At 44.2% G+C, this 11,511-nt stretch overlaps 3 protein-coding genes across 4 annotated transcripts; all 3 read left to right on the forward strand.

Moving 5' to 3' along the window:
- The first annotated feature begins 172 nt into the window (after nt 1-172).
- On the forward strand, nt 173-5,797 carry ssx2ipa (synovial sarcoma, X breakpoint 2 interacting protein a). 2 transcript variants are annotated; one of them, XM_067253551.1, is made up of 14 exons: nt 173-302; nt 1,220-1,353; nt 1,528-1,694; nt 1,920-2,132; nt 2,360-2,470; nt 2,584-2,719; nt 2,840-2,915; nt 3,179-3,356; nt 3,647-3,797; nt 3,932-4,068; nt 4,162-4,335; nt 4,453-4,570; nt 4,816-4,975; nt 5,225-5,797. In XM_067253551.1, the coding sequence occupies exons 2-14, from the start codon at nt 1,311-1,313 to the stop codon at nt 5,370-5,372; spliced, it is 1,812 nt and encodes a 603-aa protein (XP_067109652.1). In that variant the 5' UTR covers nt 173-302; nt 1,220-1,310; the 3' UTR covers nt 5,373-5,797. The 2 variants fall into 2 exon arrangements, with proteins under 2 accessions (XP_067109652.1, XP_067109653.1); XM_067253552.1 differs by having other exon boundaries at nt 200-330.
- Nucleotides 5,798-5,860: 63 nt separating this feature from the next.
- LOC136959267 (guanine nucleotide-binding protein G(I)/G(S)/G(O) subunit gamma-5-like) lies at nt 5,861-7,089 on the forward strand. The gene is made up of 3 exons (XM_067253553.1): nt 5,861-6,034; nt 6,460-6,608; nt 6,825-7,089. The coding sequence occupies exons 1-2, from the start codon at nt 5,954-5,956 to the stop codon at nt 6,583-6,585; spliced, it is 207 nt and encodes a 68-aa protein (XP_067109654.1). The 5' UTR covers nt 5,861-5,953; the 3' UTR covers nt 6,586-6,608; nt 6,825-7,089.
- Nucleotides 7,090-7,997: 908 nt separating this feature from the next.
- fuz (fuzzy planar cell polarity protein) lies at nt 7,998-9,388 on the forward strand. The gene has a single exon (XM_067253893.1). The coding sequence runs from the start codon at nt 8,093-8,095 to the stop codon at nt 9,386-9,388; it is 1,296 nt and encodes a 431-aa protein (XP_067109994.1). The 5' UTR covers nt 7,998-8,092.
- The last annotated feature ends 2,123 nt before the right edge of the window (nt 9,389-11,511 follow it).

Genomic DNA, 11,511 nt, shown 5'->3' on the forward strand with positions numbered 1-11,511 from the left:
AAAATAACGTGAATAAACTCTAAATTACCTTCATTCTGTGTGCAACCGGTCAGGAACGTGCCAAATGCACCTGACCTCATTTGCATAAACCCAAAGGTGAACGGCGCATATCCAATGCAGCGGCCAGATACTTGTTGCTTGACAACGCAGTCACCAATGACCGTGAGGTTCATTCTCATACAAGAAAGAGGTCTACTTCAAACATCACTCAAAGCAACCTGTGCCCGCAAGACTGTGGTCTTGGATCGACATAAAGACAAGCTATAGCTAGTTGTCTAGTGGCAAACCTGCTTTGCAACGAGGTAATATCAAATTGAGATCAACTCACTTGTGAGTAGCAATGTTTTAAGCATGATACAGTAGCTTGTGCTAGCTAACGTAAGTAGCGTGAAGACTAGGCTATTAGTTCGATCGAATCTACAGTACTGTAGCTGCCTACTGCTTGACTTAACGCTCACCGACAAAACAGCTACTTTCCAGTTCCAGCATGAGTTATGTGGGCTAAGCAAGGCTAATGTTGTCTTCTATAGTTAACAGTTGGCTATCAAGTGGATGTATATTTATACAATGCATATGCTATAACGCTACGTGTATTTGGGACGGAGTAAATTAGGTCAAGAAAGTTGTAGAATGGTGATAGTGTAGCGAACTAGCTGCTTAGGTACCCTTGTTTTCCAGCATATTATCATGTAGCATTTGGATATCTAAACTCGCAAAATGTTGGCTACCAATGCGGTAGCCTTTCAAAACAAATTGCGCCAAGAGTCAGTTCAGATAAGAACCAAGCTGTCTGAATAAGTGGATTAGTAACCTATCCTTTACTGCTGTGCAGTCCTGGCTGTTTTCCCACAGTATAGTCTATATTCAGCCCTTTATGTAATGTGTTAAAGAGGCCTTACATGTGAATTACAGTCCTGTGCTTAGTGGGAGTGGCAAGGTACAATGTTGTTCATCTTGTTTAACCAGAAAGTCATTAAGACCATCCTCTGAAAAAATACATCGTCTGTACACCATTCAGCCCATGAAAACATTGCTTTTCCCAGCTTTAACAAAATGCTATTTCCATTGCTTCATTTTAGCAGCCAACCTAAACACCCCTACCCATCCCCATTCTGTCTACCACTGGCCCACATATGACGTTTAATCCCGTGATAGTGGAGAATCGACCCAGATTATCCTGCATTTGTCTCTTATGTCATAGTGTGCTGCTCTATTTCAGGACCTTGTCCCAGTGAAGAAGCCATCAATCTGCTGGAGGCTGTATATATTTTTCCCTGATGAATTCTCCTCTGTCCTGACATTCGGTTGACATGGGAGACTGGTGGACGACAGAAATAATGGAGCCGTCTTTAGGTAATGGATGCACTTCGGGTACTTGATTTGTGGATTAATATTCATGTAAAAAAAATCTATATTTAGAATGTGTTAGATAGCACTTTTTGTGTCCTAGTTTTAAAGCCATGATTTCAGCCTAGCTGACAAGAGAAGACGCCTGGAAACCATTGTTCTCTTTTCCCTTTTGTTTAGAACACCATGACCTCTCAAGGATATCTCGGCTAACAATGTCCCCCTCGAGGCAGAACAACCATCCTGAGATGCACTCCTCCATGCCGCTGTCCAAGAGCTCCTACAATGTCCTGAATGCCTTCTGTACTGAGGATAATGTCTCCCAATGCACCTCCTACATAAATCAGGTACCGCAAGTCTTCCTTTAATTGCTATAGAGCATCTCTTAAAGATATCATGCATACACTTTGCATGCACGGTGCATGTGTTTTCTTATTGTTATATTGATTCCCTATTTTAGCTGCTAATTGGAACCTGGCCTGTAACCCTTTTAAAGAGATTTCCTTTTACACTTGGACATTAAGAATGTGTTGATAACGATCAAACTGACCCCCTTCACCTGGATTCCACAGGAGATGAGCTCACTGGGGCTCCCTTTGATGTGCGACGATGCCTGCTCAGTGGAGGGGACGGGCAGGCAGAGCACCGTGGCAGCCCTGAACGTCATGTATGAGCTGCTGCAGAAGCACCGCCGCAGTCAGCTCTGCTTGCAGGAGCTGGAGACAGAGCAGGTCAAGATCAGCGGCACCCTGCAACACCTTCAGATCAGCAACTGCAGACTCAAGGTCGGCTCTCTCACCACTGTCAGACACTGCCTCCTCTTCTCTCAACTCACGTTTGAAATGAGTACTGTGAACTGCAACCATTACAGCTCAGCACAGTCCCTAATTAAATATAATGTTTTGTCAATGTTTTTATATTTAATGTTAAATTATTTGTATATGTAGTGAATTGACTGTTTCTGATATCTGCCTCTTATCAGGGCTTCGTACTAATCTGTATTTGCTTCCAGGATCAGTTGGAGTTCTCCAGAAGGGAGAATTCTGGACTACACGAGACAGAGAGGCAGCTACAGCTCAAAATCAAGACTTTGCAGAATTGCCTGAAAACGGAGAAAGAAGAGGTAAAACTGCTCATTTGTGACTACTCCATTCAAGATTACAATTAAAAAGACGTCAAACACACTAGCTGGTAGCGTTTCTAAACCTTTTAAACCATATCTACCACATGGATCAGGTTCAGAAGCTTCAGGCTATCATCACCAGCCGTGCGTCTCAGTACAGCCACAATGCCAAGAGGAAGGAGAGAGAGTCCAGCAAGCTTAAGGAACGCCTAAGCCAGCTACTGGTGGACAAAAGAGATAAGAAAATAAGTAGGTTTGCAGCATTATCTTCAACAAAATGTGTGAATGGTTGCACTCAATGACTTCTCGTCAGTTAAGAGATAAAAGAAATGTGCTTCTTTTATGGATTGTCTTCTATTCCACACCTAGCAATTGATGTGTTAAACTACTTGGGGCGGTCTGATGGAAAAAGAAGCCAATGGAAGACAGGAAAGATGGAGGCCAGGTTGGTACAATGCTTCATCCTGTACATTACTTCATCCTTGCCATTCACCGTTCATCCAACTGATCAAAATATACTTACATTCTACGTTTGTGTAATCAAATCTGATTTGTTTAGCCCTTTTTACAAGCATTGTCACGGACAGGTTCACATGCCCATAGAACTATATCTAAACAAACCTAAGACCCCGAAAGAAGACAAGGACAAACCCACAGGAAAACTCAAGAGTATAAATGGAATAAACCTGTGTAAACTTCCCATTGCAGACACGAGGGGGAGATGTACAAGTCCCTGCTGAGTGAGTATGAGGAGCGTCAGAGGGTCCTGATGCTGGAGAACGCCGAGCTGAAGAAAGTGCTCCAGCAGATGAAGAAAGAGATGGTGTCCATCCTGAGCCCCAAGAAACCCTCCAGGGGAGCCAGAGCCGAGGACAGTCTGGAGCAGGTAAACTGAGCCGAGTCAGGTGGCTGAGCGGTGAGGGAATCGGGCTAGTAATCCGAAGGTTGCCAGTTCGATTCCCGGTCATGCCAACTGATGTTGTGTCCTTGGGCAAGGCACTTCACCCTACTTGCCTCAGGGGAATGTCCCTGTACTTACTGTAAGTCGCTCTGGATAAGAGCGTCTGCTAAATGTAAATGTAATGTAAATGTAAACGCTCGCAGCTGCTCTACTGGCGGACACGCTCGGAAGAATCCGTTCACCTTCATGATCTGGCGTTGTGGAACCGTTCTCAGGCCTACTCGGACAAGGAGGAGGAGATGGCTTGGGACTCCAGCAGGGAACCCCTGGACCAGTCGTGTGAGCACGCTCGGGAGCAGCTCACCAACAGCATCCGCCAGCAGTGGAGGAGACTGAAGAGCCACATGGAGAGACTGGACAGCCAAGGTACACCACTGCACTCTGTCCTTCTCCAGCAGCGCGGATCGCATTGAGGGAAAAGGAGCAAATAGGGCACGTTCACATGTTCTCGAAGCACATTTTGTTACTCCACGTTCCACAGAATGATGTTTGTTTCCCAGCGTCCTTGGTGCAGTCTCAGCAGGGTGCTGGTGAAGAGCTCGTCTCTAGAGAGATCCACGAGGAGGAGATGGAGAGGATGAGACTGGAGATGCAGCAGTGCAAAGACTTTATCCAGACCCAGCAGCAGCTCTTACAGGTTAGGGCTTTGACCAGGAGATGTAAGGTTTCCTGTACAGCTACCAAATGTAATTTGACTGTTATGAAGCACCTTGGTTGTGTCTGTGTGCAGCAACAGCTCTTTTCTCCATACGACGACGAGACTGCTGCGGTGCTGAACGACGGCTACACACTGGAGGAGAAGGAGAGACTCAAGGAGGAGTGGAAGCTCTTTGAAGAGCAGAAGAGAAACTTTGAGAGGGAGAGAAAGAGCTTTACAGATGCTGCTATCCGCTTGGGCCATGAGGTATTGCTACTTGTTTATCAACAGATTAAACGTTGTGTGTATAATACACAAGAACATTTTTGTGAAGTTGATTTGAGTATTGTGAAGAAATTACTTTCTCACTATGGCGTTCCACAGAAAAAGTCTTTTGAGGAGGATCGTGCCTCTTGGCTGAAGAATCAGTTTTTTAACATGACTCCTTTTGTGGACCGCAAGAGACATTCTATGTCTGACAACCAAAGTGCCTTATCAATCCGTAAGTCACAATGATGATGAGTCACTTTGCTTCTGACATTTTTGTATAATTTTCTTTTTACGAATGAATATACTGTATATATAATGTATATCGGTTTCGTAAACGTGATGCAGGTGCACTATATTTCAACCTCACTATGATCTGTTAAGCGTCACCTAGTATCTAGTCATGGTATATTCGTTTGTTGTTGGTTGGTGTCTGTACAGTATTTGTGGCTAGTTTACAAAGCCTCTTACCCACCATAGGCAGTGAACCAGAGATGAGGAGATTACCCTCCACTCCAGCCCAGCAGGCCAAATCACAGACGTATGCTGTTTTTTCCACTCCAAAGGGTGTGCCGCATGGCAGTGGCATGCCATCCACAGCTGATCTGTACCGCACACTCCGCCTCATCCCTAAGAGCAGGTAAGAGTTACCTCACTGATGGCCCTGCTCCATCACTGCTAGAGTTGGATATAGTGTGGACCTTAAGAAGTGTGGTAAGCATTATTCTATTTGTTTTAACATAGGCTGTTGATTCCATGTGATCCAGGCAGCTTTGTACTTGTTGACATTATATATTTGACAGCACATAATGCTAGGGTGAGGACTGATCTTGCAAAATTACATTTGCTTTGTAATTTGCTCAAACATTTGTTTGGGCTTTTTCCACAGTTCCTCCAGATCCCAGTCAAAGCGGGGGAGCTGGCAAGAGTCAAACACCACACAGGGTGGAGATAGTCCGGTCAGGGCCAGGCAAAGACATGGAGACGAAGATTACAGTATGTTTTCTTTTGATGGAGATCAGAGAAGCCTCAACTAAAGAACATACAGTGCCATTGCTTTGGACCCCTCTCAACAGATGGCCTAGTTCTGCTGTCGTCAACACTGCCTTAGGATGCCACAGACACTTTTTTTTTTTATCATGGATGATGTACCTGTGACTGATCCTTTTCTAGAAAATGATTTAGACAGCACTTTTATGTCAGTAATTATTAAGCCATTGCCAAGTCTAGAAGAATGTTAGAATTGTATGTTATGGCAGTAGCCATGGTCTATTTGTGGATGATTGGGGATAATTGTCACTACGTATTTTTACAATCTTGATAGCTAGGTGGGGGTTATGTGAAAGTTTACATATTTTCTTCACTCCAGATGAATGGATAATTTTTGGTATGAGAACTATAGTTTCAGATTAAAGATGATATGCTGCTTTCACAGTGCAATAAAGTATTTTTTGTCTTTTCAGTTTATTCTCAGTGTTTTGCTGCCCCCTACCGCAGGTTAATAGAGGCGTCACCGAAACCGTGAATGCTGAATAAAAAGGAAGAATCTACCGGATATGTGCCTTAGCTACTTTGTTTAAACATATAACTACCAGCCGTGATAGCCTCGTTCTACAAGATGTCTGGTTCATCAAATCTGGTCGCCATGAAGAAAGTTGTACAGCAGCTACGCTTTGAAGCGAGTATAAACAGAGTAAAGGTAACGATTTATTTTATTTAATAAATATGCTAATAGAAAACTATCGGTCAACCCTAGTGCTAACTAGCCAAAGCTAGTATGCTAAGGGCGTAGAAGACACAGATCATAGATGCAGGGCGTCTAGCTAGCTAACCAAACCATCTTAGTAGCCTACTGTACAACCTTCTCCTTCCACATTCTTGAAAAAAGCATCGTGTTCATGTAGGAAGTTGATAAAAACCCATCTACGGAGACCATGGCTAATTTCAGGCTAGTTAGCTCAGCAATGGACTCCTAGTCCCACCCTCTATCCACACAACAGTGGATACTGGAGTCAGTAGTTCATGTTCACTAACTAGACATATAAATTAGTTCGTCAGAACAGTATTGAAAAAAAAACAGCCATAATGTGTGAGTTAATGTGTTCCTCTGTTGTGATCCTCCAGGTTTCTCAGGCCGCTGCAGATCTCCAGCAGTTCTGCATGCAGAATGCCAACCAGGACCCTCTGCTCACTGGAGTTTCCACTAGTACCAATCCATTCAGACCACAGAGAGTGTGCTCCTTTTTATGAGACCCAGCCACTGCATTCTTTCGGTTAGTTGGTTAGCACTGGTTTTATAAAGGTCTTCACCATATACATACATTTTATAAACATTGTGGGAAGGGGCTGGATCCTATCCTCCAACTGTTTTAAGGAGACGCTGAGGTTCTGCTGACATTGAGTTGATATGACACTGTTCTGTTTGTCATTGCTTTCTCGGCTGGAATTATTTTGACACCAGTCTAAAATGTTTGGTTTTGTCTCCCCAGGCCTTCATTTTGATGCTACAGGGAAATGTTGACCTCACTGACCTCCATGCCAAGGCATTCCAATGCCACATGATGTTTCAAAGTGTCTTGACTTGTCTGGAATATTGCCATCTATTTACAGCCACATTAGGGGGGAGAAGACTGGTTTAGATTTCATGGCAGAGTGTGGTTTTAAGTAAATTATGGTGCCTTTTCTATTCTATTTTATCCATCATTGGTCTTGACTTTTTGTATTTAGAAAATAAAACACATTCTTGCTCTTCTACATGCATGGTTTGGACATCTCTTTCTATTTTTATATTTTAGAATGTAAATAGTCCCTATTCTCATTAGACTTGGGCTTTGTATGTACATTTTACGTTGGTTGTGATTGTATAGGCTACTCCTGTGCATGAATCTTATTTGAGGTACCTGATTATCGATCCTACAAGTTTTAATGTGTTACACCTGCATTGCACGTCTAGGTAACAGAGTAGCTCTAGTAAAGGAAAGGGGGGGGGGGGGGGGCACATGATAAAGTAACATTCTGGACCATACATCTACTAGTTTGTTTCATAGGCCTACGCCTACTTGATCCGTTGAAAGTATTTCAGTAAAACAAATTACGTGTATAAACATTCAAAACTGATTGCAATTTCTGATCCCTGTTCTCCACCAATATTTTGTGATTCAACAACTGAGATTTGAGGAATTAATTTCTACGCTTCAGATTTCTGTAGAATAAAAAATCTTGACTATAACCTCTGGATTCTACATTTAGTCATTTCACAGACAAGAACTCCGCCCAAGCAAGCAGACATTCTCGATACAAAGCACGAGGGCGTAAGAGGTAAAGGCTATAGTACAGTAATTTAAAAACGGAACTAAGACCAGCCTTTTTCCTCGGGTTCTTCAGTGGAAATTTTGTTAAACTGGTCTTGGATCTGCCTTGTGATTTCGAATCATGTGACGGAATAACTGCTTGTTGCCGTGGGAACGTTACTTAGTGCGGTTTCGTGTATATTGCCACATAGCTAGGCTAGCTAGTTAGCTAGCGGTAGGTCCTTTCCTAATAATAGCAACTACGGCTCCATCCGATTCTTCTTGCATGCTTATGGTGACCACTTTATTATTATTATACTCTAGAAATGATTGCATGCATTCCCTTCAGTACATCGTTATGAACATCACGGTAGTGCTAAATTGGATAGCTTGCTAGCTATTTTTTGGCACAACATACGTTTAGTAGAAGACAAATGAGCACGCACTGAGCCACAATCATCTTAATTATGATGATGCTCCAGGATGGGTCAGTCCAGCTCCTGTGTCTTACAGCAAGCAGCGGGGTTCCCCTCTTCACGCGGGGTGCATCCAAACAACTCCCTTTCTCTGTCATCGGCTCACTGAATGGGGTGCACATGTTTGGAGCGGGCCAGGGAGTTGTGTTGTCAAGCAGTGAGACCGACCGTGGCAGCAAGGTGGTGTGGAGGGTGTTCCAAGACAGTGTCATGCTCATTGCAGTAAGTGGTGGGCATAAAGGCAGCTCCAACGAGGACCTCCACCTACGTCGTCTGCTGGAGAACGTGTGGAACAGCATGGTACTCGTGTTGGGACAGGATGAACTGGCCAATGTGAGGAACGTTGAGCGGCTTAAGAGGGACCTCCGCTCCTGCTATCGCCTCATTGACCAACTGTTGGAGGAAAGACTGGAGGGCACCATGGGGGACCTAACTCACTGTGCTGATTGTCTGGTCCCTCCCAATTCTACCCTTCTCCAGGAAGCCTTGGTGGGTTTTACACAGGCTGCCGATAGTGAGTTTGGCTGCCTGATGATCCATGGACGGATAGCCGTGGCCACAGAGAAGTGGTGGCGTCTGGCGCCACAGGAGGTGGTGCTCCTCTCTGCTCTGACACGCTCTCTCTCCCTCTCTGGCTCGGTCTCCTGTGACTACCCTGTGTTCCTGCCCCAGGGAAGCCCAACAGTGGCCCACCGCCTGCTCCGCTTTCAGCTGCTCCCGGGGGCAGATGTGTGCATGCTGTGTGGCCCCAGCCCCTCCCTTCACAGGGCTGAGAGTGAGCTAGTGGGACGCTACTGGTCTCCCCTGGTGGAGGCCCTGAGAGGCTGCCTGGCTGTCGGGGAGCGTTGCCTGCCAAACACCGTCAGCCTCCGGCCCGACGTGCTGGCCTTGCTGTTCATTAACAGGGAGTCTCGTCGCTCCATCTCCTGTGTGAAGTCCATCCCCAGTGCTCCTCCCAATGTCGCCCCTACACCCTCCAGGTCACGCTGCTGGGAGCTGCTCAGACTTTTCTACACATTCACCACCACGCGCTACTTCAGCCTAGAGGAGGCCCCTGCTTCCCCAGGGGAGGGAGCTCCACAGGGGGAGACTCTGCATGAGGACTTCGCCCTGGGCTTCTCCCACCAGCCGCTGCAGTGCTACCTGGTGACGGAGGAGTGTAAGTGTTTCGGCCTGCAGACTCCCCAGCACCAGCTCTATCTGCTCACGCCACTCTCTGTGCCCACGTTCACGCTGCGTTCTGTGGCCACCCAGACCCTTTCTGCCATCACCACAGCCACAGCTTAGCTTCTAGGTTGATAATGGCCCAGGGTTCTGTTTTATAATGTGATATTTAGACAAATGATGGTTGATCTGCTTTCTACTGTATATGGATTAAAGCTGTGTCGTCATGACCAGCACAATATACTTGAAGAGCATTTTGCTGCAAGTGATTCTAATCATATTCTTACCTCATACCTGGCTATATCCTAGAATGTTTTGTAGTCTTGTGTATAATACAGATTATGTTTCAATGCAAACACTTGGCTCCACTATTTGAGGATGAAGGGCACTTTTTATCTGAGTTACTGGAAGTTGCATACACTGTTGCTGAAATGACCCTTGTTTTATGTCTGTAACTTACTGCTGTTCAAATTAGTTTGAAAGATGAGGACATGATATGTCTGAAGACCATGAGTGCATTACACTTTTATCTTCCTGAAGTGAAACTGGTATTCTTATTTTGTAAAAATGTTTGTGAAATTTTCTTAATTACTGTATTGTAGATTTGTAAATCTTTAAATCAATAAATTACGCCGCATTCCAAATTATTAGTTAAGTGTCATTATTTTTTTAATTAAATTCATGGATGGTATTTTGTCTCAGGGCTCTTTGGATCACTGAAATCAATCTCAGACACCTGTGATAATTTGTTTGCCAGGTGAGCCCAATTAAAGGAAAACTACTTAAGATGGACATTCCATATTATTAAGCAGGCCACAGGTTTCAAGCAGTATGGGAAAGAAAAAGGATCTCTCTGCTGCCGAAAAGTGTCAAATAGTGCAATGCCTTGGACAAGGTATGAAATTAGATATTTCACAAGAGCTTAAGCATGATCATCGTACTGTGAAGAGATTTGTGGCTGATTCAGAACACAGACGGGTTCGTGCAGATAAAGGCATAAGGAGGAAGGTTTCTGCTAGACAAATTCATCGGATTAAGAGAGCAGCGGCTAAAATGCCATTACAAAGCAGCAAACAGGTATTTGAAGCTGCTGGTGCCTCTGGAGTCCCATGAACCTCAAGGTGTAGGATCCTCCAGAGAATCAGAATTGGTGTTTATTCGGCATGAAAGTTTGCACAGACAAGGAATTTACTTTGGCAGGAGAGTCTACCTCGGCAGCCATTTTCGGATGTTTTTCAGAGGCTTGCAGTTGTGCATAAACCTACTATTCAGCCACCCCTAACCAATGCTCACAAGCAGAAACAGTTGCAGTGGGCCCAGAAATACATCAAGACTTGTTTACTGATAAGTGCTGTGCAACCCTGGATGGTCCAGATGGATGGAGTAGTGGATGGCCACCATGTCCCAACAAGGCTGCAACATCAGCAAGGAGATGGCGGAGTTATGTTTTGGGCCGGAATCATGGTGAGCGAGCTGGTAGGCCCCTTTAGGATCCCTCAAGGTGTGAAAATGACCTCGGCAAAGACAAAAAGAAGAACCGTGCCTTCCGTAGCAAAATCATCTTCATGCATGGCAATGCACCATGTCATGCTGCAAAGAAAACCTCTGTCATTGGCTGCTATGGGCATAAAAGGAGAGAAACTCATGGTGTGGCCACCATCCTCCCCTGACCTCAACCCTATTGAGAACCTTTGGAGCATCCTCAAGCAAAAGATATGAGGATGGAAGGCAGTTTGTATCAAAACAGCAGCTCTGGTAGGCTATTCTGACATCCTGCAAAGAAACTCTCCAAAAACTCACAAGTTCAATGGATGCAAGAATTGTGAAGGTGATATCAAAGAAGGGGTCCTATGTCAACATGTAACTTTCCCTGTTAAGATGTTTTTGATTTCAGTAAATATGACCTCTCCCCTATTGCTGCATATTCAACAAATGACCATTTTCAGTTCTTTACAACCTATGAAATGTTTTGAAACTCTTCTGTATAATAATTTGGAACAGTGCATTTTGAGTATAAAAAAAAAAATACTGTAATCATTGGGGCGTTTGTTCAATCAAATTTGAAATATACCCTAATAGTTAATGACTTGAACATTAAACTGACTGTCATTTGCATCAACTATTTAGGAAAATCAGAGAAAGATATTGTTTGCATAATAATTTGAAAAGCGGTGTAGAGTGCATAAGTAAAACACCTTTGAGCATTGATAACTCTTCATTAGCAAATATTAATAATATTAAATACA

Source organism: Osmerus mordax, chromosome 16 (genome assembly GCF_038355195.1).
Source record: "Osmerus mordax isolate fOsmMor3 chromosome 16, fOsmMor3.pri, whole genome shotgun sequence".
Lineage (NCBI taxonomy): Eukaryota > Metazoa > Chordata > Actinopteri > Osmeriformes > Osmeridae > Osmerus > Osmerus mordax.